At 45.0% G+C, this 22,358-nt stretch overlaps 1 protein-coding gene across 1 annotated transcript in view; it reads right to left on the bottom strand.

The window, feature by feature from the left end:
- Positions 1–3,022: 3,022 nt before the first annotated feature.
- Positions 3,023–22,358, bottom strand: part of LOC133116275 (FERM and PDZ domain-containing protein 4-like) — a 70,210-nt gene continuing 50,874 nt past the window's right edge. The window contains exons 7-19 of the mRNA XM_061225714.1: positions 21,934–21,979; positions 20,019–20,123; positions 18,456–18,563; positions 16,794–16,925; positions 15,260–15,379; positions 14,583–14,719; positions 13,765–13,891; positions 9,989–10,078; positions 8,964–9,146; positions 8,376–8,514; positions 6,417–7,361; positions 5,644–6,034; positions 3,023–5,595 (exon numbers count right to left, since the gene is read on the bottom strand). Of these exons, the coding sequence (XP_061081698.1) occupies positions 3,060–5,595; positions 5,644–6,034; positions 6,417–7,361; positions 8,376–8,514; positions 8,964–9,146; positions 9,989–10,078; positions 13,765–13,891; positions 14,583–14,719; positions 15,260–15,379; positions 16,794–16,925; positions 18,456–18,563; positions 20,019–20,123; positions 21,934–21,979 (5,059 nt within the window). The 3' untranslated portion in view covers positions 3,023–3,059. The remainder of the gene's footprint in view (positions 5,596–5,643; positions 6,035–6,416; positions 7,362–8,375; positions 8,515–8,963; positions 9,147–9,988; positions 10,079–13,764; positions 13,892–14,582; positions 14,720–15,259; positions 15,380–16,793; positions 16,926–18,455; positions 18,564–20,018; positions 20,124–21,933; positions 21,980–22,358) is intronic.

The raw sequence follows: 22,358 nt of genomic DNA, 5'->3' as shown, positions 1-22,358 counted from the left end.
TGCATACCATGCATAGAGTATGTTAAAATGCCAGACTCAAAGTGATTGTGTAAGCTGAATTCACTTTAAAGTTCTGCGCTCAAAAGGCAAGAAGTGCTTAACATCGTGAACGATGAATGTTAACACAGCAGCAGTAAATAAAGGGTGTTAATGTGATACTCACTCTGAGATTAAGGACACAGGATTACTTTCGTTTCATTTTTCAGTGGCTCAACATAATCTTGCCATTAGTTCACTCACCCCTGCCCAGGCTTTAGACAAGTGATTTGTTTCGTCGCCTGACTAAAACCACACATTAAATCAACGTATACATGAGCATTCTTGTTGAAAGCATCTACAGTATGGGGAATGTTCCAGAACACCGAAATCATGTTGCATCATCATGCTCCTTTTCTTAATCCATAAAGTGAGAGAGAAGAGCAAGAGAGAAGATCAAATCTGTCAGGAAAAGGGAGAAAGCAACGCTGGATCAAATTCTAAAATTTTGTTCTATTCACATATTTAACATGGTTTTACATGGTACATTAATCCTAAGAATGCTAACTGAAAATGTAAAAAAAGCTGATGATATTCTTGAATACCATATGTATGAACAAAAATATATTTAAAAAACTAGAATGCTAAAGTATAATGCTATTTTTTCATGACAATTTCATATTTTTAGGCATAATCCCCTACAATTAATGTTCCATTAGGATAATTTGTGCTGTGATTACAGCCTTATTTCACAACCGAATGCTGAATACAACAGCTGTCTGAAAAAGATGCAGAGCTTGACAGGAAGATCTATTTTAAGAAGTCTCACCCACGACTCCCAATACGATATGTGTGGACAAAGAGAAGCAGAAACCTATATTAGAGATTCTGTAATCACGATCCTTTACTTCATAATGAAGCATAATGCAACATGTAATTCTGTGGGTGGCAATAAGATGGTGACAGTAATATGGTAGACACATACATAGTATTTTATATTCTCAGACAGAGAAGTACAGGGTATCTCACCGATAATATGTCAATTTGTGTTACATTTTAAACTGGAGTGGATTTCACCTCTGAATTTGCCTCTCATAAAGTCTTGAAATGTGCTCCTTATGGCCATAATTCAACTTTAGACTTATAAACCCAGAAGTAACATGGGCTTTATAGTACAACACTTTTCAGTTGATTTTGGCATATGAGTTTGTGGAAAACATTTGTACTTCATCATAACAAAAAAAAACAAAAAAAATTAATTGATGACTGCAGCTCTACAGTATGTGTAAATTAATGCTCCCATTCTGTCTCAGAACACTCAAAGAAATATCAGTTGAGCTATAATTGACCAAAAGGGGGAAGCACTGGATGCAACAAGGAGAGGACAGTCTGATGCCTTCACTCAAAGCATTGCCCTCAACAGCACCCTGGGGGCAGACAACAATGTTATGCTTGAATTATAATTTGTTATTGTATTATTTATTTTTTATTAGACAACCACACTAACCGCGAAACCAAATCTGTTGGGAGCCAGAGCTGCCTTTTTGATATACACTCAGTGATCACTTCATCATGTGGCAGCAACTAAAGACATAAAAGCATGCAGACATGGTCAAGAGGTTCAGCTGTTTTTCAGACCAAATGGGGAAGAAATGTGATCAAAGTGACATTGACTATGGAATGTTTGTTGGGTGGATTGAGTATCTCAGAAACTGGATTTTCACACGCAACAGTCTCTAGAGTTTGCAGAGAATGGTCTGAATAACAAAAAACATCCAGCAGTTCTGCAGGCAGAAACGTGTTGTTAATGAGAGAGGTCAGAGGAGTAGGGCCAGACTGATCGAAGCTGACAGGAAGGTGACAATAATGCAAATAACCACACATTTCAACAGCTGTATGCAGAAGAGAATCACAACACACAATGGTGTCAAACCTCTAAGTGGATAGGCTACAGCAGCAGAAGTCTTAAGAACTCTAAAAAATAAGTTGATAAAATACATGATAAAGTGCTCAGTGACTGTACAAGGCTGCTCTTTTTTAAACCAAAAAATGCCTGATTGATTAGCAAACACACAGGCAGGAAATCACAATGCGAGATTACCCTGACACAACCAGCTGACCCCAGGGTGCTGTTGTGGGCAAAATATGGCCAACCAATGAGGCTCATTGCATGAAATTAATCCAGTCCGTTTTTTTTGACGGCATTTCAACTATGGATACACATTTTGAGCAGATACATTGCTGACCATCACTTTAGTACAAATAAAAATAGGATGTTGGGTTGCTCTAATCAGTTTTGTGTTACAAATATCCTAGTGCATTACAAGCCAGAGCCCTTAAAATTGTGCTATTCTATTACTCAAAACAGAAATATGTGCATAGTGATAATAAAATGAATTCTCAAAATCCCCCAAAAGAAGAGTGGGTATTTTCTCTGTAAAATTTGAAAAAAGTGGAAAATAACTTCATGGACAAAGTGTTTACATTAGATCTGCGTAATATATGAAGCAAAAATTCTGTTTGCTTATGTTTAAACGATTGCTTAAGATTCCTTAAATAATTGTGTACTAAAAAAATAAATCTTATGAACAAAAGTACTTTTCAAAATTATATCCATTTTCCATCTGTTTAGTAGTGTCATATGCATACATTTATTTAATAGTATATACATATTTCCTATTTGTTGCTTCCTTAAAAAATCACAATGAGATATTTTTCAAATCATTGCAAATATTACAACACAAATAAATATTATATGCATAAATGTGCAAAATCATATTCCCAATAAACCTTAGCAGTGCAGTTCTTTCTACACTGTAACAGGTAAAAGCATTTTAATGAATGAACACACAAGAGACATAAGGAAATATCTTGGTCTTACTATATACCCTGATCTCTAAAGGAAGAGGTTTTTTTTCTTCATATTTTTGTACAGTATATAATTATTATTATTTTTTTTACATATGAAACAAACATATTCACAGGTGAATTGCGGCAGTTGAAACTGCGGGGGGGGGGGGGGGGGGGCTACACCCGTGTATCAGTGTACTGTATGGCTTTGCTTTGTGGAGAGAGGACAGCGTTTACTTGTTGAGGAGCGTTTTGAGCGAGCGCGTCAGCGCGTTTACGATAGCGGACATGCTGGTGGAGTGCCGTGCCAGGGCTTTGACACTGAGGTCGTTGGGGGCGCCGCCCAGGGCAGCCTCGGCGGCCTTCAGCAGGCACATGTAGTTCATGACCACCTCGTCTACCTTGGCCACGACCTCCCGCTGCTGGCTCTCGGCGCCCATGCAGCGCACCAGGCGCATGCAGGCCTCGATCAGGCAGCACAGCACCTGGAAGCTGCAGGTGAGCGCCAGCAGCATCTCCTCGCAGCTCTGATGCGCCAGCGCCATCTTCCTGCAGGCTGCACCCAGTTCTTTGGACTCCGCCGAGAGGAGCTGCTTGTACCGCGTTTCGGCGTCCTCGCCGTCCTCGGCCGGCGCCTCGCTCATCCCCAGGCTGGAGCGCACGAGGGCGATGAGCTCGCTGGCGTCCCGCTGCGCGGCCGAGAAGCCGGTGGGGAAGGAGTACGCCCTGTCCCTCAGGGCCTCGATGCGGGCCAGCCTGGCCCCGAAGCTCATGGTGTTGAGGTTGGTGCGACCGGCGGGTTCGGCGTTGGGGGAGGTGGGGCTCTCGGGCTCTTCCCGGGGCCTGTCGCGGGGCTGGGGGCGGGACTCCGAGGCACAACGCCGCGTTTCTCCGTCCTCCTCATCCTCATCCACCGTGCTCTTCTTCTTCAGGAAGCAGTAGCTGAAGGGCCCGTGGCACCTCCAGGCGCTGGAGTCCACTTTGGGCAGCGCTCTGAGCTGCTTGCCATCCTTAGGCACCGGGAGCATGACAGAGGCCCTCCTCCCATCCCCACCGCTCACCGACCAGCAGGTGGTGAGCGAGCTGACCGAGCCCTGGGAGTAGCTCTTGGCCAGCCTCTTCCCAGCTGGCCTCTTCTGTGGCTTGGGCTCGGGCGACTGGGAAAATTTGCCGGCCAGCGCGGCCTTGCTTTTTTCAAACAGCACTTCCACGCTGTTGGACAACGTGGCGCCGCTGCTGGTGCTCCGCCTCAAGGTCCCATCTCTCCTGGCCCGTCGGAGGCTGCCAGCGCTGGGGTCGCTGTGGTTCAAGCTCTGGGAGGGCGCCTGGACGTACTTGTGTTTTGGGAGGCCTGTAGACTCCTGCTTTGGCACGGTGGAGTCTGCGCTAGCGTGTGGCGGCGGTGCGAGCGGCGCGGCGCTGGCTTTGACCTGCAGAGAAAAGGCGGGAGGCACGTCTCCTCTTCGCGCCCTCTCCAGCTCTGCGCAAGCTACACTAGGGGTAGTAGAGAAACAGACAGAATCGTTAAGCGTCTCCCTGACAACATGCTGCACTCGGCAGTTGGCCTTTGGCCGGTCCACCTCGCCAGGGGGCCGATCGGCGCGTGCCTCGCCAGGGGGCGCGTTCCGCTCGCATGAAGACGGAGACGGAAAGCGCTCCGGGTCAGTGCCCGGCCCCAGCTGGCTTTCGAGGCTGGAAAGAGAGTTTCTCCTCTCATTACTGTCATTTACGTCAACACTGTTTACGGGTCTCTGAGCATGCAAATCAGGACTCCTCTTGGACTTAAGTGGCAGGGTGGCAGAGTGGCATAATCTGGCATTTTTACTGACTCTCAGGCCAACGGGTGGGGTCTCGAGGGGTGACACACAGGACGGCATGCAGGGGTACCTCGCCACTGTGTTATATTTAGTTCTAACCAAGTCTACTAGGAGCGGGTTCAAACTGGCATGCTTCTTATTGACTTTCTTGTCATTGTTTCTCCAGCTGCCTCCTTGGCCGCAATGCTGGAGTTTCCCACCCTGTTGCATTTGACTTATGGTCAAATAGTTTATCAACTGCCTGTAAGCCTCACTGCCCTCCTTCGAGTTATTCTTACTGCATGCTTGTGTCACATACCGCTCGGTTAAGAGATTACTCCTTTTAGCTGTACCTGTAGTCTCCTTAATCTTAGGGATGCGGGGCCCGGTCTCTCGGCCAGCAGCAACGGTGGGCTCAGGGCTAGCAGCACCGTGCACATTAGGCAGCATCCTGTGGAGGATGGCGGGGTCCGCGTTGGGGTGGAGGTCCTTGCCGTGGGGGCTTTGGCTGGGGGTGCCGTCGGTGACGCAGAGGGGAGAGTCCAGGGGTGTGCTGCTGGGGGTACTGCAGGCGGCATCCAGGGAGGAGCACTGGGAGCTCTGCAGGGAGCCGTGCCCCTCTCCCTGCAGGGTGGAGATGCGCTTGGCTAGGTGGTACTCGCATAACCGAGCCACCGCCTGATCGGACACGGGTGCCTCCCGTGCGACAGCTCCTTCCTTCGCGCCCCCAGACGCGGTATCGCCGTCCGGTTCCTGGGCCGGCTCCGCCCTGGCAGGCGGGACACCGTGACCGTTGGAAGGCCCCGGGGCCTGAGGGTCCCGCTGCCACCTTTGGGCCTTCTCGCGGAACGTTGTGCGCTCCAGGTCGAAGTGGGCATGATGGGCGTCTCTGGAGCTGAAGGTGTTGTATTTTCCCGTCATGTGGTGCTCCTCGCCCCTGGGTTCGGGGGTCCTGGCCTGCCGCCTGCCGATGCTGTTGGTCTTGCTGGGGCCCCTGGGGTTCCCCCTACCGCGGCGGGACCCCAGCAGCGAGCCCATCTGAAATTTGCTGAAGTAGTCGGTCACAGACTTGGTCTCCATGGTGTCTGGCTCCATCTCGATGTCGTCCGAATGGAGGATCTGTTTGGAAGGCATGGCTGAGGAGGAGTGTGGCTCTGCTGCCTCCTGGTGGCCTGGGGGATCACGAGTCACCTTTGGGGTGGGTTCACCCTCGCAGGGAGAAACAGGAAACTCGGTTTTCTCCTCCAGGAGTGGCTGATAGCCCTCAGTGGTAGCTACAAACAACCGCATGGAATTTTCGGAGAGTTTCTGGGCTGCAGCAAGCTCCGAGTTCTCTGTCATTTCTGAGGAGTTTGTCTCATTCCCAGAATCTGAAGATGACTCAGGGCTAGAAGCCCGAGATATTGCTACACCTGTATGCCACAGAAACACGAAGAGCTTATTAATAACCACATCCAAAGCACTCTGTAGTCATATTTTTTAAATAATACACATTTATTAATACAAAAATAATGAGGGCTATGAATTGAAATGCATTGTGTCTTTATACATGAAAAAACAATCAAAAGCAAAAAACAACAAATGAAGCACAGAATGAACAAATCAAGCAGAAATGAGAGAATGAGTTACAATTTAATATGAATAATGAAAAACAAATTGATCACACACAGAACAAGAACACGGAACATAAGAACATAAGAAGATGAACGGGGGGCGGGGAGGTCGAAGAAACAAATGCAAATGGATGAGGCGCGACCTGGCATTAATGAATAAATGTCACAATGGTGTAAGAACCTGAACTACTGTCCGACTGCGGGTGGGGCTGCTCCTCGGCTGCAGCCAGGGCCTCCAGAGCCTGCAGGGTGGAGACCACCGCACGGTCCAAGGACCTATCGGCGCTGCTCTCCCCCTGTGTGGGGACAGCGTCGATCAGAGACACGGGGATATCGTCTCGAGAGCCCGTGGCCCTCGCCTGCAGCTCCTCCTCGTCCGAGCTGTCCCTGAACCCCGGCGGTGGGGCGGCGATGGCCATGTTGAGCGAGTGCAGGAGCATGTCGCTGTCCTCGTCATTGTCGCCCTCTGGTGGCGGGAGGGACGTCAGGTCGATGATGTCATCGCTGGAGCCGGAGAGTGCGAGGAAGCTGGCCTGATTGGCCTCGCCCACCGCCGCGACGTCCTCTTCGCAGCTCCCTTCGTCTTCGTCTTCGGCGTCGTCCGTGGTTTCCGCGTAGCAGATGTCGCGCAGCAAAGGCTCCTCGATGCCCTCCGTGTTCCCAAAGATCTTGGTTTCGCCAATGTTGCTGTAGATAGGGTGGGAGTCGTACTGGAAACCTTCCCCGTCCACCGCGGGATCCAAGGTCTTAAAGTCATCCAGAATCTCTGGGCTTTCGTCCATTAGCCTTTGGTAGCCCAGGTTCTGGGGGTTGATGGCTTCCAAAGGCGGGTCACCAAAGATAAAAGACACCTTGGCGCTCCGGGGAGAGTCCTGGGGTGGGGGTCTTGGCACGGACAGGAAGTGTGCGCCTCTGTCCCCTCGGTTCGTCCGCTCTCCTTCCTGCGGGGCAGGCTGGGATTGCTGCACCTCTGTGATATAAACTGGGGTGACTTCAGTCTTGCTCCCCGCATACTCCTCGTAGGGTTCTGCCCTCGGCATTTGAATTTCCTCTGCGCATCCACTGAAGGAGGTGCTGTATGTCCACTCTATGGCTTCCAAGTTAAACTTGCCCCTGGGATCCTGGCCTAAAACAGTCAAAGAAATATAAAAATACAACATTACCTTACAGATCTGGTACAACACACATAAATAAAGTATCAGTTATCCATAGCCATTGACACCAGGGGCCTCATTTATAAAACTGTGCGTAGGATTCACGTCAAAAGGTTGCATGAAACCCAGGACGTGCGTATGCACAAAAATATTCTGATTTATAAAACAGTGCATACGCAGGTCCCACACCAGTTGTCCGACTGTTCACCGTATTATTTATAAGAATACATTTAATAACATGAAGTATTGTTTAACAATTCGTCTACATATTTGAGGGATTATTTTTCAACAACATCTCCGTTTATATTTATCATCCTAAATCATATTTTTTGGGCACTCCAGGGAGCCTCAATCAAACAGCTGTTTGTTTATTCGTTGTAAAAGAGGCTTTTATCCGTTTTTGCAAATTAACTCTTCATATATGATACGTGAGAGGTAATATTTCGATTTATTTTACACAGCGGTATCTGTTGTGTATCATTTTTTACTTCTCTCATCGCCAAATGTTGTGTTGCACTTAGGAAGGGAGAGAACCCGTATAGTGAGATTCAACAATACAACACTTTAATAAGTAAAACAGGGACGAAGCACGTCCTTACAGCAGCCATAACCAGCCACAACTCCCACAAATCTTTATACCTTTTTACATCCTGTTTCACGTCCCGTTTTCCTGGTCTTACGTCACGAGCATTAAAGGCACAGGACACAACAGTATCAATTTCACACCATTTCTCGCGTTTCATCCCATTGCCATCGGAGTCGCAGTTTCTCATTTCTCCAGTTAATGTGCGTACGCATGGGTCAGAGTTTCCGTGGAGGACCGCACATTTTCCCGTCAAGTTCGTTTTTTATAAATGCCAAAGGTTGCTTAGAAAGTGGCGTACGCATTCTTTTGTGCATAGGCAATGTTTATAAATGAGGCCCCAGGTCACCAGTGGACCACATACACCCAGGCACTACCGCAGTGTTTGAGAGCTCCGGCCCACCTGAGTCCATGCTACCCGCGTTGCTGCTCTTGGCCATGTTGAAGATGGAGCGGCGTGAGTCCACCAGCAGTCTGTAGTACCCCGCCGTCAGGCAGGCCAGGTTCATGGCATCACCAGACTCCATTATGAGAGTGATGGGCTGTGACACATACAGCAGGTGGATGAGTCTCTGCCAGGGGCCCACAAATAAAGGAGTCAACCAAGCATAACAAGTTCGGGATTTCCCGATGCGATTTGAAACCAGGCCTCTCCCAAGACAATCACGTTACCAGTCAGTCAAAAGTGATGTTGCCCCTTGCCAAGGGCAATATCGTTATTTTGAATAACATTATTTTTGGTTGCATTGGATGAGAGTGTTGTGACGGTAACATGCTGGGAGACCTTCAGTTTACCATGCTTCACGATGGCTCACTAGCGAACCAGCACAGCTACAATCCACTACACAAGCTTTCAAATAAATGTGAAAAGAACGACATCCAAAAGCAATACACTCAGCCTATATGTGAATATCATACATAGGCACTGGAGGTTTCTAAGGTGGATAAATAAACATGTAGTGGAGGAAACCACTGCCTGACGCAGTCTCACTTTCACGTCCAGGACGTGTAACTCCACCCTGACGTTATTCTCGTCCTCGGTGAACATCTCAATACGGTTGACATGGCTGAAGTCCGCCAGCAGGGCCACCAGGTTGGTTTTGGTGTTGATGACATGGCTGATGCCATACCTGGGCCCTAGCAGAAGGGTCACCTCTGTGTGCTTCTCCCCTTGCTGAGGGAGGGAGAGAGAGAGAGAGAGAGAGAGAGAGGTGTGTGAGAGAGAGAGAGAGAGAGAGAGAGAGAGAGAGAGAGATAGGTGTGAGAGAGAGAGAGAGAACATTTTGTCAATATTATGATTACTTATACCACTTTGGCAATATATATTGCAAAATATGTCATGCCAAGAAAGCATTTTTGAAATTAAAATTGAATTGAAAGAGAGTGGCCCTGACCTGCTGTATGAATCCTGTAAACAATGCATTCCATTCATTTTCTATGTAGAGGCTGGCAGTGCATGTCAGTGCAGCTCACTGCTCACAAGAACTCACAAGAACTTGGATCAAACTTACAAATGAGCTAAAAGTGCAACTGTATGCAAGAGATAAGCCTGTACTACCTTGTGTTATTTTGTTGGCATGTGATATGGCCCACAGTAGCTTGTTAATAAACCGAGAATTTGAGACGCTACACTGATTCACCCGCTTATTCCTATATCGGGTCGTTACATGAAACCAATGAACAGCAGTCTACCCAATCTGGTATCAACTACATCCCTTGCTCTTGTTAATCCCATTGGTCATCTATCTGATGGAACCCGCCTACAGTACCGTATACACTGTACTATAATGGATATTGTTGAATCTGACGGGGCACACTTGTACAAACCCTTTGTATGAAAAAAGTAAGAGAAATTTGTGATAAGAATACTAAATGTTCCCGCATGAGGCCCATTGTTCCAATACTGCAGTGGCAAGAATCACAACCTGTGAGTAGAATAAACCTACTGTACAGTTGTAGAGAAAGGATTCAAAGGTACAGTTAAAAGAGTGGTTAAAAGAGCGATGTGTATTTTACCAGTAGTGTTGACTTGAACACCCTCCCGCCATATAGTCTCAGCTCACTGAGATACTTCAGGTAGTGCACCTTCGCTTGCAAAGCTGTTAACTGTGTGAGAGAGAAAATGCAGAACAGGTAACTGTGATATAAAATATAAAATAGATCACGTTAAATAGATGAAAAAAAAACATGATGCATGTTGTCTTGTATCACTGCTTGAAATTATATACAGTGTTCCGGTTTTGTATAGAATGAACCTTTCAGAGATAATGAATATTTAGTGTAGCCTACTCTCACTGTACTACCTACTCAAAATCTTGATTAAAGATTAAATTACCTGCGTTCATGTCAGATATTTGCCCTTTTAAGAAACTCATGTCATCGACTTGGGTTGATGAGACATTAAGCAGATGGCTTATACACTATTGACCAGGCTGCCAAGATATGGAGTATTTGTGTATATCTACCGTGGGTTTTTATTCCAACCCTAACAAAGCATGTGCTCTCAATTGCCACTTATCCATTGTTTAAAAAAAAAAAAATAATAATAAACCAAACTTTCAGGTGAAAGTGCACCTCTAATTAATGTAATGCCATTAGCGACGTTAGGAAGTCAGCCAAGTGATTGATATGAGCTGAGTGTCGTTACCCAGTAACAGCAGAATGCCTCCAGTGCTTTTGTACAAAGTAGGCCTCATAAAGTCAAGACAAGACTCTGCCTTTTCAAGCTTACAAAGTGCACCAGGTGTGATGGCAGCCTAATTCTGCCCGGCGGGCAAACCTGTCACAGCTTACTGTTCCCGTAAGCGACCACAGAAAAGGTAAAGTGAATTTAAACCAGGCACACAGACCACGCCGTTCACACACTCAACATCGCAACAACAGCTGGACACCTGAGAGAAAAACATCAACGCATACTGATGCGGTAACTGGAGTTTCGTCAAACTGAAAACAGCTGTGCTATGCATGACAGTTCTAGCTGAAGTAGGACTGATTTATAAATCAATTACAATAAATCAAGACAATTACACACTCCAGGCTATGACCATTTGACACCACCCCTGGGAGGGAGATGCGGCAGTTCTGGGTTTTTACCACGATTGGCCAGATGGAGAGAGAGAGACGTGCGTGCTCCTGGTCTCAACCCCATACCGTGGAGAACAGCACACCTTTAAGCACCCGAGTCCTTAACACAACCCAAGTGCGTGTGCTCACGGCACCAGTAGACATGACTAATCCAACTCTCAGCCGGATCGAACTTCACAGCAAGACACTCAGAGTTAGACTGGCTGCCCCGTCATGTGTCAAATTGCCAGCCTTGTGACTGCTATGAATTATTGATTTCCCACATCAAACTTCCCACTGAGGCACTGAGCATTTAACATCTCCTCCAGACAGCAGGGCTGATTAGCCGAGGGGCAGCTCCTTCAATTTAGGGACTTAAGCAAATGGAAAGGACAGCACATAACACACACCAGGAGTCATGGAGGGTGGCAGGGTGGGATTAAATTGTGGTGTAGTAGGTGGGTGACGTAGTCATGGAGGGTGGCAGTGTGGAATTACATTGTGGTGTAGTAGGTGGGTGGCGTAGTCATGGAGAGTGCCAGTGCGGGATTACATTGTGGTGCAGTAGGTGGGTGACGTAGTCATGGAGAGTGGCAGGGTGGGATTAAATTGTGGTGTAGTAGGTGGGTGACGTAGTCATGGAGAGTGGCAGGGTGGGATTAAATTGTGGTGCAGTAGGTGGGTGACGTAGTCATGGAGAGTGGCAGGGTGGGATTAAATTGTGGTGTAGTAGGTGGGTGACGTAGTCATGGAGAGTGGCAGTGTGGGATTACATTGTGGTGTAGTAGGTGGGTGACATAGTCATGGAGAGTGGCAGGGTGGGATTACATTGTGGTGTAGTAGGTGGGTGACGTAGTCATGGAGAGTGGCAGGGTGGGATTACATTGTGGTGTAGTAGGTGGGTGACGTAGTCATGGAGAGTGGCAGTGTGGGATTACATTGTGGTGTAGTAGGTGGGTGACGTAGTCATGTCACAAGTTCAGTAAAGCATTGAAAAAATATTTGAATCCAAAACAAACTATGTATTTGACTGAGGTCTGCAACATAGTGGGACAAATAGCACTCCACAATCACCAGCCCCGAGCTAAAGTACACACCAGCAGATTTCATAAACACTTCCGTTGGCTCCATCTCCAAAAATACAGGCAGCAATTCCAACTGTGACAAATCCTGCCTATACTGTCCATGAATGGGGAAAAAAAACCATGCAATGTAATTCCTAATCGCCAGATAGGCATTATATCCCAGTGTAACCTGCTCCAGGCTCAGCACGGATTCTGGATTAAGCTCAATTCTCCACAATCCCGGATCAGGCTTCAACGCTCACCCTCCAACTGTCGGCATTCAAAAAACAGAGCTGAAGACTGCAAGTGAAGCTTCAGACAACTCGGGACACGTCGATTCACATCTCCCAGCAAACAACTGCCAGAAGAATCAAAGCCAGTCAGCCGCTGTGACACCCCTGCAAACACGAGCTCAACGCAGCGCAATCTGGTGATAGCTCAACACAACTTGCACAACAGCAGCTGTCCTTGAAAGTCCTTTCAGTGAATGTGTGCCAGAATATTGGATAATAGAATTCAGGATTAATTTTGCTTCATCGTGAGCAGGCTTACATAATAACATACCTGTATTTACTGCATGCCATTACATGTTACATGAATACATAATATCCATTGATTTATACACTTACTTTAATTTGTTTTGGTGTTTTGGTTGTTTTGTTGTCTGGACCTATGAAATACTCTCAAAAAGTGCAAACCCAGTTTCCTGGTGCTCTTGGTTGGCACCAGGAAAGAGATATAATTATTTGAATACAAAACAATGATGTATTTGACCCAGGTCTGGATATTTCCCATGTGCTAATCATGGCTTGCATATTGTGGGGAGGGCATACGTTAGTATCAGTAATGTTTTGTTCTCCTGCATTTCCACGGTCCATACAGTATATCAAATTTGAAGAAAAAAAACCAAACCAAATACCTAAGCCTTGAGCCTGTAACAAATAGACTGATAACCAATGCAAAAATCAGCAGAAAACTAAAGCTTCATTGGCTGGAGACCAAAGTTGAAGATTCTCCACAAGGGGGCAGTTGTGCCACAGATATAAACAGTATTCAAGCTTGCTGTAAGGTAGCATGGTAAATCCTGTATTGCCAAAGCATTACAGAAAAATAAAATCAACACACCCCAGCCTTTATGTACATAAAAACAAATGTGTTTGTGAGTGTGGGTGCATGTGCCGGCGTGGGTGTGGTATATGAGAGAGAGAGGGACTGTGGGTGTGTATGTGCCTGTGTGGTATTTTATATGAGAGGGAGTGTGTGTGTGTGTGTGTGGGTGGTATATGAGAGAGGGAGTGTGTGTGTGTGTGTGTGTGTGTGTGTGGTATATGAGAGAGGGAGAGTGTGTATGTGTGTGTGTGTGTGTGTGTGTGTGGTATATGACAGAGGGTGTTTGTGTGTGTGCATGTGTGCGTGTGTGGTATATGAGAGAGGGTGTTTGTGTGTGTGTGTGTGTGTGTGTGTGTGTGCATGTGTGGTATATTAGAGAGGGAGTGTGTCTGTGTGTGTGGGGTATATGACAGAGGGTGTTTGTGTGTGTGTGTGCGTGTGGTATATGACAGAGGGTGTTTGTGTGTGTGTGTGTGTGTGTGTGTGTGTGTGTGTGTGTGTGTGTGAAAACAAAAGCAAGACTAAGAGAGAGAAAGAAAGAGACGATGCACATACCTTCTTGCCTGGGGGTACGAGGTTCTGGTTAGTTTTCAAAATGTGGGTCAGGGCTTTCTTAATGTTTTTCTCCTTCATGCTGGACAGCACAGCCGGGGGGAGGAACAGAGCCAGGCCCCACTCCTTCCTGTGAACAGACCCCGCCCATCCCACACTTACTGACCAATCCTTTACCAGCCTGACCCCACTCCTTCCTGTGTACAGACCCCGCCCATCCCACAATTACTGACCAATCCTTTACCAGCCTGACCCCACTCCTTCCTGTGTACAGACCCTGCCCATCCCACACTTACTGACCAATCCTTTACCAGCCTGACCCCACTCCTTCCTGTGTACAGACCCCGCCAATCCCAAACTTACTGACCAATCCTTATCCTTTACCAGCCTGACCCCACTACAGACCCCGCCCACCCCACAGTTACAGTGCTGACCAATCCTTATTTATTTATTTTATTTATTTACCAGGGACAGTGCACATTAATCAGAATTTTCAGTATCCACACCAATTAAAATGTGCCAGAGTTAGCTAATGAGCTCATTTTCATCTGTAGTCCCTAACCTGCATGTCGACTGCATTGCCTTTACCAGCTACACCCCATTATGTCTCATAAGGCAAACACCGATTATAAAAAAAAAAATCACAAATATAATTTTGATGTAATGACACACCCTCTGTGTGGACAGTGTGTAAGAAAAAACCCAAACAACAGGAGGGCTGTCGCAGCATACACGAAACAGGTGCTTCACAAACTTGTCTGATCACAGTTTTGGGTTTTAGACAGGCACGGAGGCGCTTTAGGGAGCCGAGACACACTTACTCCATGTACTTGAGGGAGACCTTGTGCGTCTGCTTGGTGGTCACCGTCAGAATGTACATCTGCAGGGCGGCCAGGCGCAGCGCCATGTCGTACTTCAGCTCTGACCCGAAACGCTCCAGAACCACATCGTTACAGCTCTGCAGGGGGCCGAGAAGCGCAGAGAGGGGGTCAGCTTACACCCCTCCCGCTGGGCTCATCGCTGCTGGTGTGACACATCCTGGCTTTATTGATGCCAGTCTTTGTGTTTGCTACTTTTCTGACAGGTGTCAGGTTTTCACAAAAACAAACACAAGAGCCTACAGATGAGTCTACAGCAGGGATCATCAACTCTGGCCCTCAAATCAAATCCTGCCTTGGTATTCATTTCTCCCGGGTAATTACTGCTACTGATTGGCCAGACTGTCTTCACACCTGACTCCCAGGTAAAGTTAGGGTGGAAAACCAGGTCTAGGCCCTTGAGGAATATGAGTTGCTGATCCCTGGTCTACAGGTTAGTTGCTGTAGGACAGGCGTCCTCAATCCTATCCAGAAAGAGCAGGTTGATTGGTAGAAGCAGGTGTTGTGCTGTTTGGTTGGGACAAAACCCAGCATCCCTTCCTGAATAAGACATAGGACCATTGCTGTAGGAGATTTTGTCTTTCAAACAACAAAAATAGGTGGAGCTGCAGTCGGCATACCTGAACATAGAGGTATTCGAAAGCAACGACGTCTCGTCTGAGCAAGTCGATGGGGTCCTTTGGAACGAAGCTCATCCGGAAGAAGCACTTCATTTTGTGTGACCCAGGTCTCTGGGTCACCTGAGCAAGGGAAGGAGTGTGAGGATTACTGCGCTGCACCAAACTTCCCTCTCAAAATTCCACTGTTTAACCTTTATTTAACCAGGTAAAAGTGATTGAGAACAAATTCTCATTTACAACATTGACCTGGCAAAACACTAACCCAGCCAAAGCTGGTGAAGCTGGTTTAAGCTGTGTTTTCAACCCTTTTAGCTGGTCAACCAGCTGTTCACTGGATAATCAGCCTATAGTCAGCTTACTCTACCAGCTTAACCAGCTTTGTCCAGCTAGATACCAGCTTTGACCACATACAGACAAGCTTTGACCATTTTAAACCAGTTTACAACGCCGGTTGGTCTTAGCTAGAATTTCTAGGTATAAACACAGGCTCCTTTAGTACAGCAGGTTGCAGTATAAAATAAATATCACACCGATAGATGTGATCATTTTCTGTGAATACGAAGCAAAACACAGATGGTGTTTTCTTCTCATGATGTCGATTAAAAATAAAGATCACAATCAAAGTATGCTACAATAAACACAACTATTACAAATAATGTATGCAATGTTTAAGATATACTTAAGCACTAAAACAACATGAGAGTAATCTTTATCTTTGTCTCTTTTGTCCTTCTTTTTAAATGTAGTGCCAGTATTCAGTGCTGATGCTATAAAAACAAAATAAAAAATACAATGAATCAACCATAAACCATGCCAAACCAAAGATTATCACCACAATACAGCAGCTGTGTGCTCACAGAAGGGCCACACTGTGTACACTGTCACTCTGTGATCTTTAGCACCCTCATTACAGACCATTGGACCCTGTCTGGCTGGCTGGAGGCTGCACATGCAAAATCCCAAAGTCAGAGTCAGTCACTTCATCATTGCGGTACCCAGTCTCATCTTCGCATCACCGTGGCGACACACGCATCACACAGGACCCACCTGCTTCTCCCATCAGCTGCAGCAGAGCTGATTATCTGCTGGAGGGAAGGTTCTGCCAGACACCCAGCTGGCTGAGCAAACATGCTGGGACAGGCAGGACTGTTCGGGTTTGGTAAGGTGACAGGAAACTGGCTTCGGCTGTGAGTTCTGAAGGCAGTTTAGCTGACGTCTCATCATAGTTCTGAACGTGGCCAGCTTGTGTTCTGTCAGAGATCTGAACACAGCCAGCTTGTGTTCTCTCAGAGAGCTGAAAACAGTTAGTCTGTGTTCTTATAGCAATTTTAAAATGGTCAGCCTGTGTCCTGTTAGAGATCTGAAAGTTCTCAGCCTGTGTTCTGTTAGAGATCTGAAAGTGGTCAGTCTGTGTTCTGTTAGAGATCTGAAAGTGGTCAGTCTGTGTGCTGTTAGAGATCTGAAAGTTGTCAGTCTGTGTGCTGTTAGAGATCTGAAAGGGATCAGCCTGTGTCATGGTGTCCTGTGAGCTCACCTGAGATAGCATCTCCTGCTCGTGGAGGAGCAGCAGCTTGCTGGCCGAGCCCTCAGAGCTCTGCTCCAGCAGCAGGGAGAAGTGCTCGATGCACCTGATGGACAGCTTCTCTTGCAGGGTCAAAAGGACGTCCTTTCACACGGAGAGGTGTCTTAGCACAAGACATATGCCCTCCCCACCACCGCAAGCACTGTAGCAGCACTTAACATGACCATTACATACACTGCAAAAAACTAAAAAATTAAGTAAATCTCAAGAAGTATTTTAGTTTCATATTTTACTTTTTGCCACATCAGATTAAAATATTGCCAATGAGGTGAGACAGTTTTACTCAACGGGGTAAGAAAATTTCAAGTGTCAAGCAAACTAACAAGCACTTAAAAAAAAGAAGAAAAAAAAAGACTAAAACAATTGAGACAGACTTTTTTGCAGTGTAAATGTATTACATTATTGGCAGTGAGTGAGTGAGATATTTTACTGAACCAGTTCAGGTTAAGTACCTTTAGCTCAAGGGTATAAAGGTAGTATACTACCTGTGACTCAAACCTGCAACCTATGCAAGCCCCCTCCCCTACACACTGTATTATACTTTCACACCAATACTCTGAATCTCTGCTTTTCCCCACACAGATTGTCTTAAAAATGCATCAGTCCAAATGCACTGACACTGTATAATGGGCAATAGTTTACTGGTCAGGGAGCTGTGGCAATATCCTAATGGTATCCTAAAGGTTTGATTGTTTCCATCTTTCGGATGAGATGTTAAATCGAGGTCCTGACTCATTGTGGTCATTAAAGATTGCATGACACTCTTCGCAAAGAGCAGGGCGTTCCCGAGTGTCTTGGCTAAATTCCCAACCTGGCCCTCTCAACCTGCCACCGAATTAACCTCTGATTTAAGTGCCTAAAAAATTATTCTTTCCCTCTCCACCTCAGCTGAAGTGTGTTAAGTATTCTAGTACAAAATGGCTGCCCTGCATCACGCAGGTGGGTGCTGCAAATTGGTGGTGGTTGAGGCGAGTTTCCCCCTCATCACCGTAAAGTGCTTTGAGCATGAGAAAAGTGCTATATAAATGCAAGGAATTATAACTAATTATTCCTACTCGGGCACTGCTGCCCTATCCCTGTGCGAGTTACATACCAGTAAATATCGCTAGCTTCATAAACAAATCATTTTCAAAAGAATTAAACAAGATGCCCTGGACCTGAAGAGCGTCTGCTCAATAAATAAGCAACGTGCAGCAACCGACTCCAGCGTTTGTTTTCACTCCCAGCTCTCCAAATCTAGCAAAACAACGCGATGAAGCCATGTGGTTTTAAAATCACACAAGAGCCCTAAAGGGGTGTTGTGCATTTTGTTAGCAGATATTTTCATAAGTGTGAGAATCCTCACAGCGCTATCTCTCCGGGCCCCGGCCTGCCTCGTTACTCTCCGCAGTCTAATTACGCTGCAGTCAGTCTAACTCTGAGCCACTCGATTAATCAAAAGATCAAAGCTGCGATACCCTTTCCTGTAGACTGTACAGTGGGAGCAGTAAACCAAAGGTGCATGGGGGGGGGGGGGGGGGGGTATTAGAGGTGGTTTAGGAAGCACGGCCACGGGAACACGCAATACGAAATTGCGCCTCCGTCCAGGGGCATCCGGACAGATTCCAGACTCACCTTGATGGAGGTGCTGCTGTCGAAGCGAAACGACTTTGTCTGTCCATTTTCCAGATAGACCTTCAGTACATTTGGCATGAAAAGAAGCAAGTTGTCCTTTACTGTTTCCTGCGAGGAAAAGAGAAAGAGTGACTCAGTGCACTGCATGGAAATTAAGGAGATGAATGCCATTTAGCTACTGCAAGCACAACAATGATAATGTACCATCTGATGCAAATAAAAAAATACACACACCTCTATGTGAAGACACATTTTCATACTTTCGTGTAAGATGATATATACCTGAACATGTACAAACATACACTTGGCTTGTTAATGCAAATATCTAATTAGCCAATCATATGGCAGCAATGCAATGTATAAAGCATGTAGACATGGTCAAGAGGTTCAGTTAAAGATCAGACTGGGGAAGAAATGTGACCCATTCCAACTTTGATTGTGGCATGATTGCTGTTGCTAGACCGGGTGGCTTCAGCATCTGAGAAACTGCTGATCTCCAGAGATTCTCATACACAACAGTCTTGAATTTACAGACAATGGTGAAAAAAAAAAAAAAAAACATGCACTGAGCAGCAGTTACATGGGTGGAAACATCTTGTTAATAAGAGACTTCTGAGGAGAATGGCCAGACTAGTCATACGTGATAGTAACTCAAATAGCCAGGTGCATTAAACAGTGGAATGCAAATGAGCCTCTCTGAACACCACCAACCTTGAAGTGGATAGGCTACAGCAGATCAATGAAGTCCAAAAATAAGTGTAATAAATACCAAATAAAATGGTAATTGAGTGTATATACAGTACAAATTGTGTATGAATTTTCATGAATAAATGTGAATCATGAAAATTAGAGGCAGAAGACAAATTTATTTTATGATCTCCCACCCTGTATGTCTCTTCATATAAAATATAAGAGATATAGATATATAAGTCTATATCTTGATTTTAATATCACAGGTTTCCTATACAGGCAAAGAGCATGCAGGAAATGCACCACTCTGCTGAACTCCATTAAAAAAGACAGCAAGATTTTTTAGAACAAAGACATGAATATACTGTACATGTTTGCTTTGATTCCAGTATGGAGCCTTGGAAAAAAAACAAACCTCAAAAAACAGTTTCAAGAGACACAAATAATTTAGAGATCTGTTATTTCACATATTGCTTAAAAGCTGAGGGAACAGTCAACCATATAATTAAATACCTATTGCCATAAATAACTTTTACCTACAGGATTGTGGCATGCATACATAAACCCACTTCGATCACTATGCAAGCTACCATTCAATTCAATAAAATTCAATACATTCAATTATAGGATCATGGCACGGGTGCTTAAATTCCCTTCTATGAAAATGCAAGCTATCATTCACTTCCCTGGATTCAATTACATCCATACTAAGAAATAAATCACAGCAAAAGTCATTGATATGTGGTATTTTTTCTGCGACATGAATAATAATGGAATCTTTCAATGTTTGCGCAATGACAGCAGGTCTTTACAGAATTTATATATTTTTTTTCATGCAGAATATTTCAGATATATTGACATTTTGGTACTCACTGGAACCTGTCCATTGATAGTGACCTCTTCTGCGAAGCGCACTTTCACCGGGTTTGACTTTAGCTTGGCCTTTTTTGCAGCGCTAATGAAAGCAGACTTCGGAGACTGGAAGGAACACAGAGAACCAATCATCAACCTGCCATCCTCATCACGGGCCACACCCTTTTGCACCCAACGCAAGAAGGGAGACAGACCTCGGTCATCTGCGCAAGGGCCAGGTATCACGTCAACTTGGTTCAACATGGGATCATATTCTAGCCATCCTAGCGCATTAATGCTAACTGCAGTTTGCCATGGGAAGACAGCTACATGACTTAAATGCTAAACTTAGCTACATTCAGCAAAAGTCCCATGATATTTATTAGTTCAGTCTGTAGCTATGTCAGGCCTTTTCTCTAGATGGGCATCTCAACGTATTGTATATTTGTTCTTACACATAAGTGCACATTTTCTCATCAGTTAATAGAGATCTATTCAACTCATGCATTTATTTCAAAGTCTTGTCTCAGTAAACTGCAGGGAATTTGTAGCCAATCAAAGCAGCCAGAGGCATCCGATCAGAGGTCAGTAGAGGCCACCTCAAAGCCAAACAAACCTAAGATGGGAGACACTTAGAGCATTACATTCAATGTCAAGGAAAACTGTGGAAGTCAAGCTGTGACACGTAGAAGTCCTACTGCTACATAAATACTGAACTGCAGAAGTGTTATGAGTTTTATAAGAATATATATATATATATATATATATATATATTTTTTTTTTTGTACATTCTGGTATGAGATCAATTTCAGGAGCTGAGGCCCTAAAGCAATGTTATAATAAAATGTAAGTTTTTCTTTGCAGTTTTGCAATCTTAAGCAAAAACATTATGAAAAATGTTCTGCTTAGTTTAGTTCCATTTAACACATAATACAAGCTCATTTGTCTCAATTTCCCTGTTACAAATGAAGATAAATTACATGGAATTCTCCTTGGCATTTTGGATACTTTGGATTTAGATTTTAAATATTGGGAAAGAAAAAAGAACAGGAAAATAGGATGAAAGAACAGGCATGTGGATGAAATACTGGAGTCCTCACATCCTTTATGAATATTTTCCATAATTAAAATATAATGTGACTGTCTCTATGCATGCAGGCGGGTTCCTACTTCCAAAAAGTTTTGGAGAATCTCTTCTTTGTCGTTGGATGATTGTGCGATTATCATCCTATATATGAATGAGAGTAAGTACACACTCGCTGGTGAGGTTAATAGCCAATCATATCATGTCATTGTGGCACGGTCTGAAAAATGGGACCAATTATCAAGGTGCTCGCTCTGCATCTCTTTGGCCTGTGGGGTTGAGTTGTGAGCTGGAGGAGTCATTGTTCAGCAGAGCTAATTAAGGGATAACACGAAGCCTCAGACCATACAGCCTCACAAACCCAAGATGCTGGGATCATTACAGCAAGTACCTGCCATGAATTAATACCAATTTCAAACCCTAATAGAAAAACTTCTATATTGAAAATAATTTCTTCGCTGTCTGGCTTCTTATGTAGTCATTAATTTCAGAGAGAAAAAAAAGGATTTTGCATAGCGTAATGCGAGAGCACAAGTCAATATATTGTAGACTTGGACTTCTAGGATTTCACTACAGTTGGAGTAAAACACAATAAAACAGATTGTCTTCCTGAATAATGGCCCAGTGTTGCATGGCCCACCGTTTCCTAATGCGGTCTATGGAGCTGAAGATAAGGGCTCCAGCACAGGGGCTTCCACTGAGTACTCCACATAAGCATGCCCCGAGGAAGCCAGTGGAGAAACGGTACTCTTTTCCGTCTCTTTCAAATAGACTGAACATGGAGCCAGGAGAGCCAACACTTCCACAGAGCTGTGCTTGCCTTTGTAAAAGATCTATGGAGGGAGTACTTACTGGGTAAGGTTGGACGACTGTCAACACAATGGATTCCTTGCAGCTTCTGCAGGCAAACAGAAACAAAGGCAAGATAAAAATAAAAAATCATGTCCACTGCTCCACTATAACACATTTAAAATGTAGGAGAATTATACAATCAATTAATATTTGTGTAGCACATTTTTAAATCTGTATTGCTGAGAGAAACCACCAAAAAACTGAATTAGCCAATTAGAACGAAATAAAAGTAGCAAAATATATCAATGCAGTAAAACTGAGTAAATGAAGAAGTAGTAGAATAGAGGTGTGATATGGTGTAGTATTAACAATTATGTATAATTAATAGTATATTTTATGTATAATTAATCTAGTACTAATAGTTATGAATAATGTGTGATTCTATCAGGCAGACACTTTCCGATAATTATATATTTATCAATTAC

Source organism: Conger conger, chromosome 17 (genome assembly GCF_963514075.1).
Source record: "Conger conger chromosome 17, fConCon1.1, whole genome shotgun sequence".
Lineage (NCBI taxonomy): Eukaryota > Metazoa > Chordata > Actinopteri > Anguilliformes > Congridae > Conger > Conger conger.
This window is presented reverse-complemented; position numbering and strand designations above follow the sequence as displayed.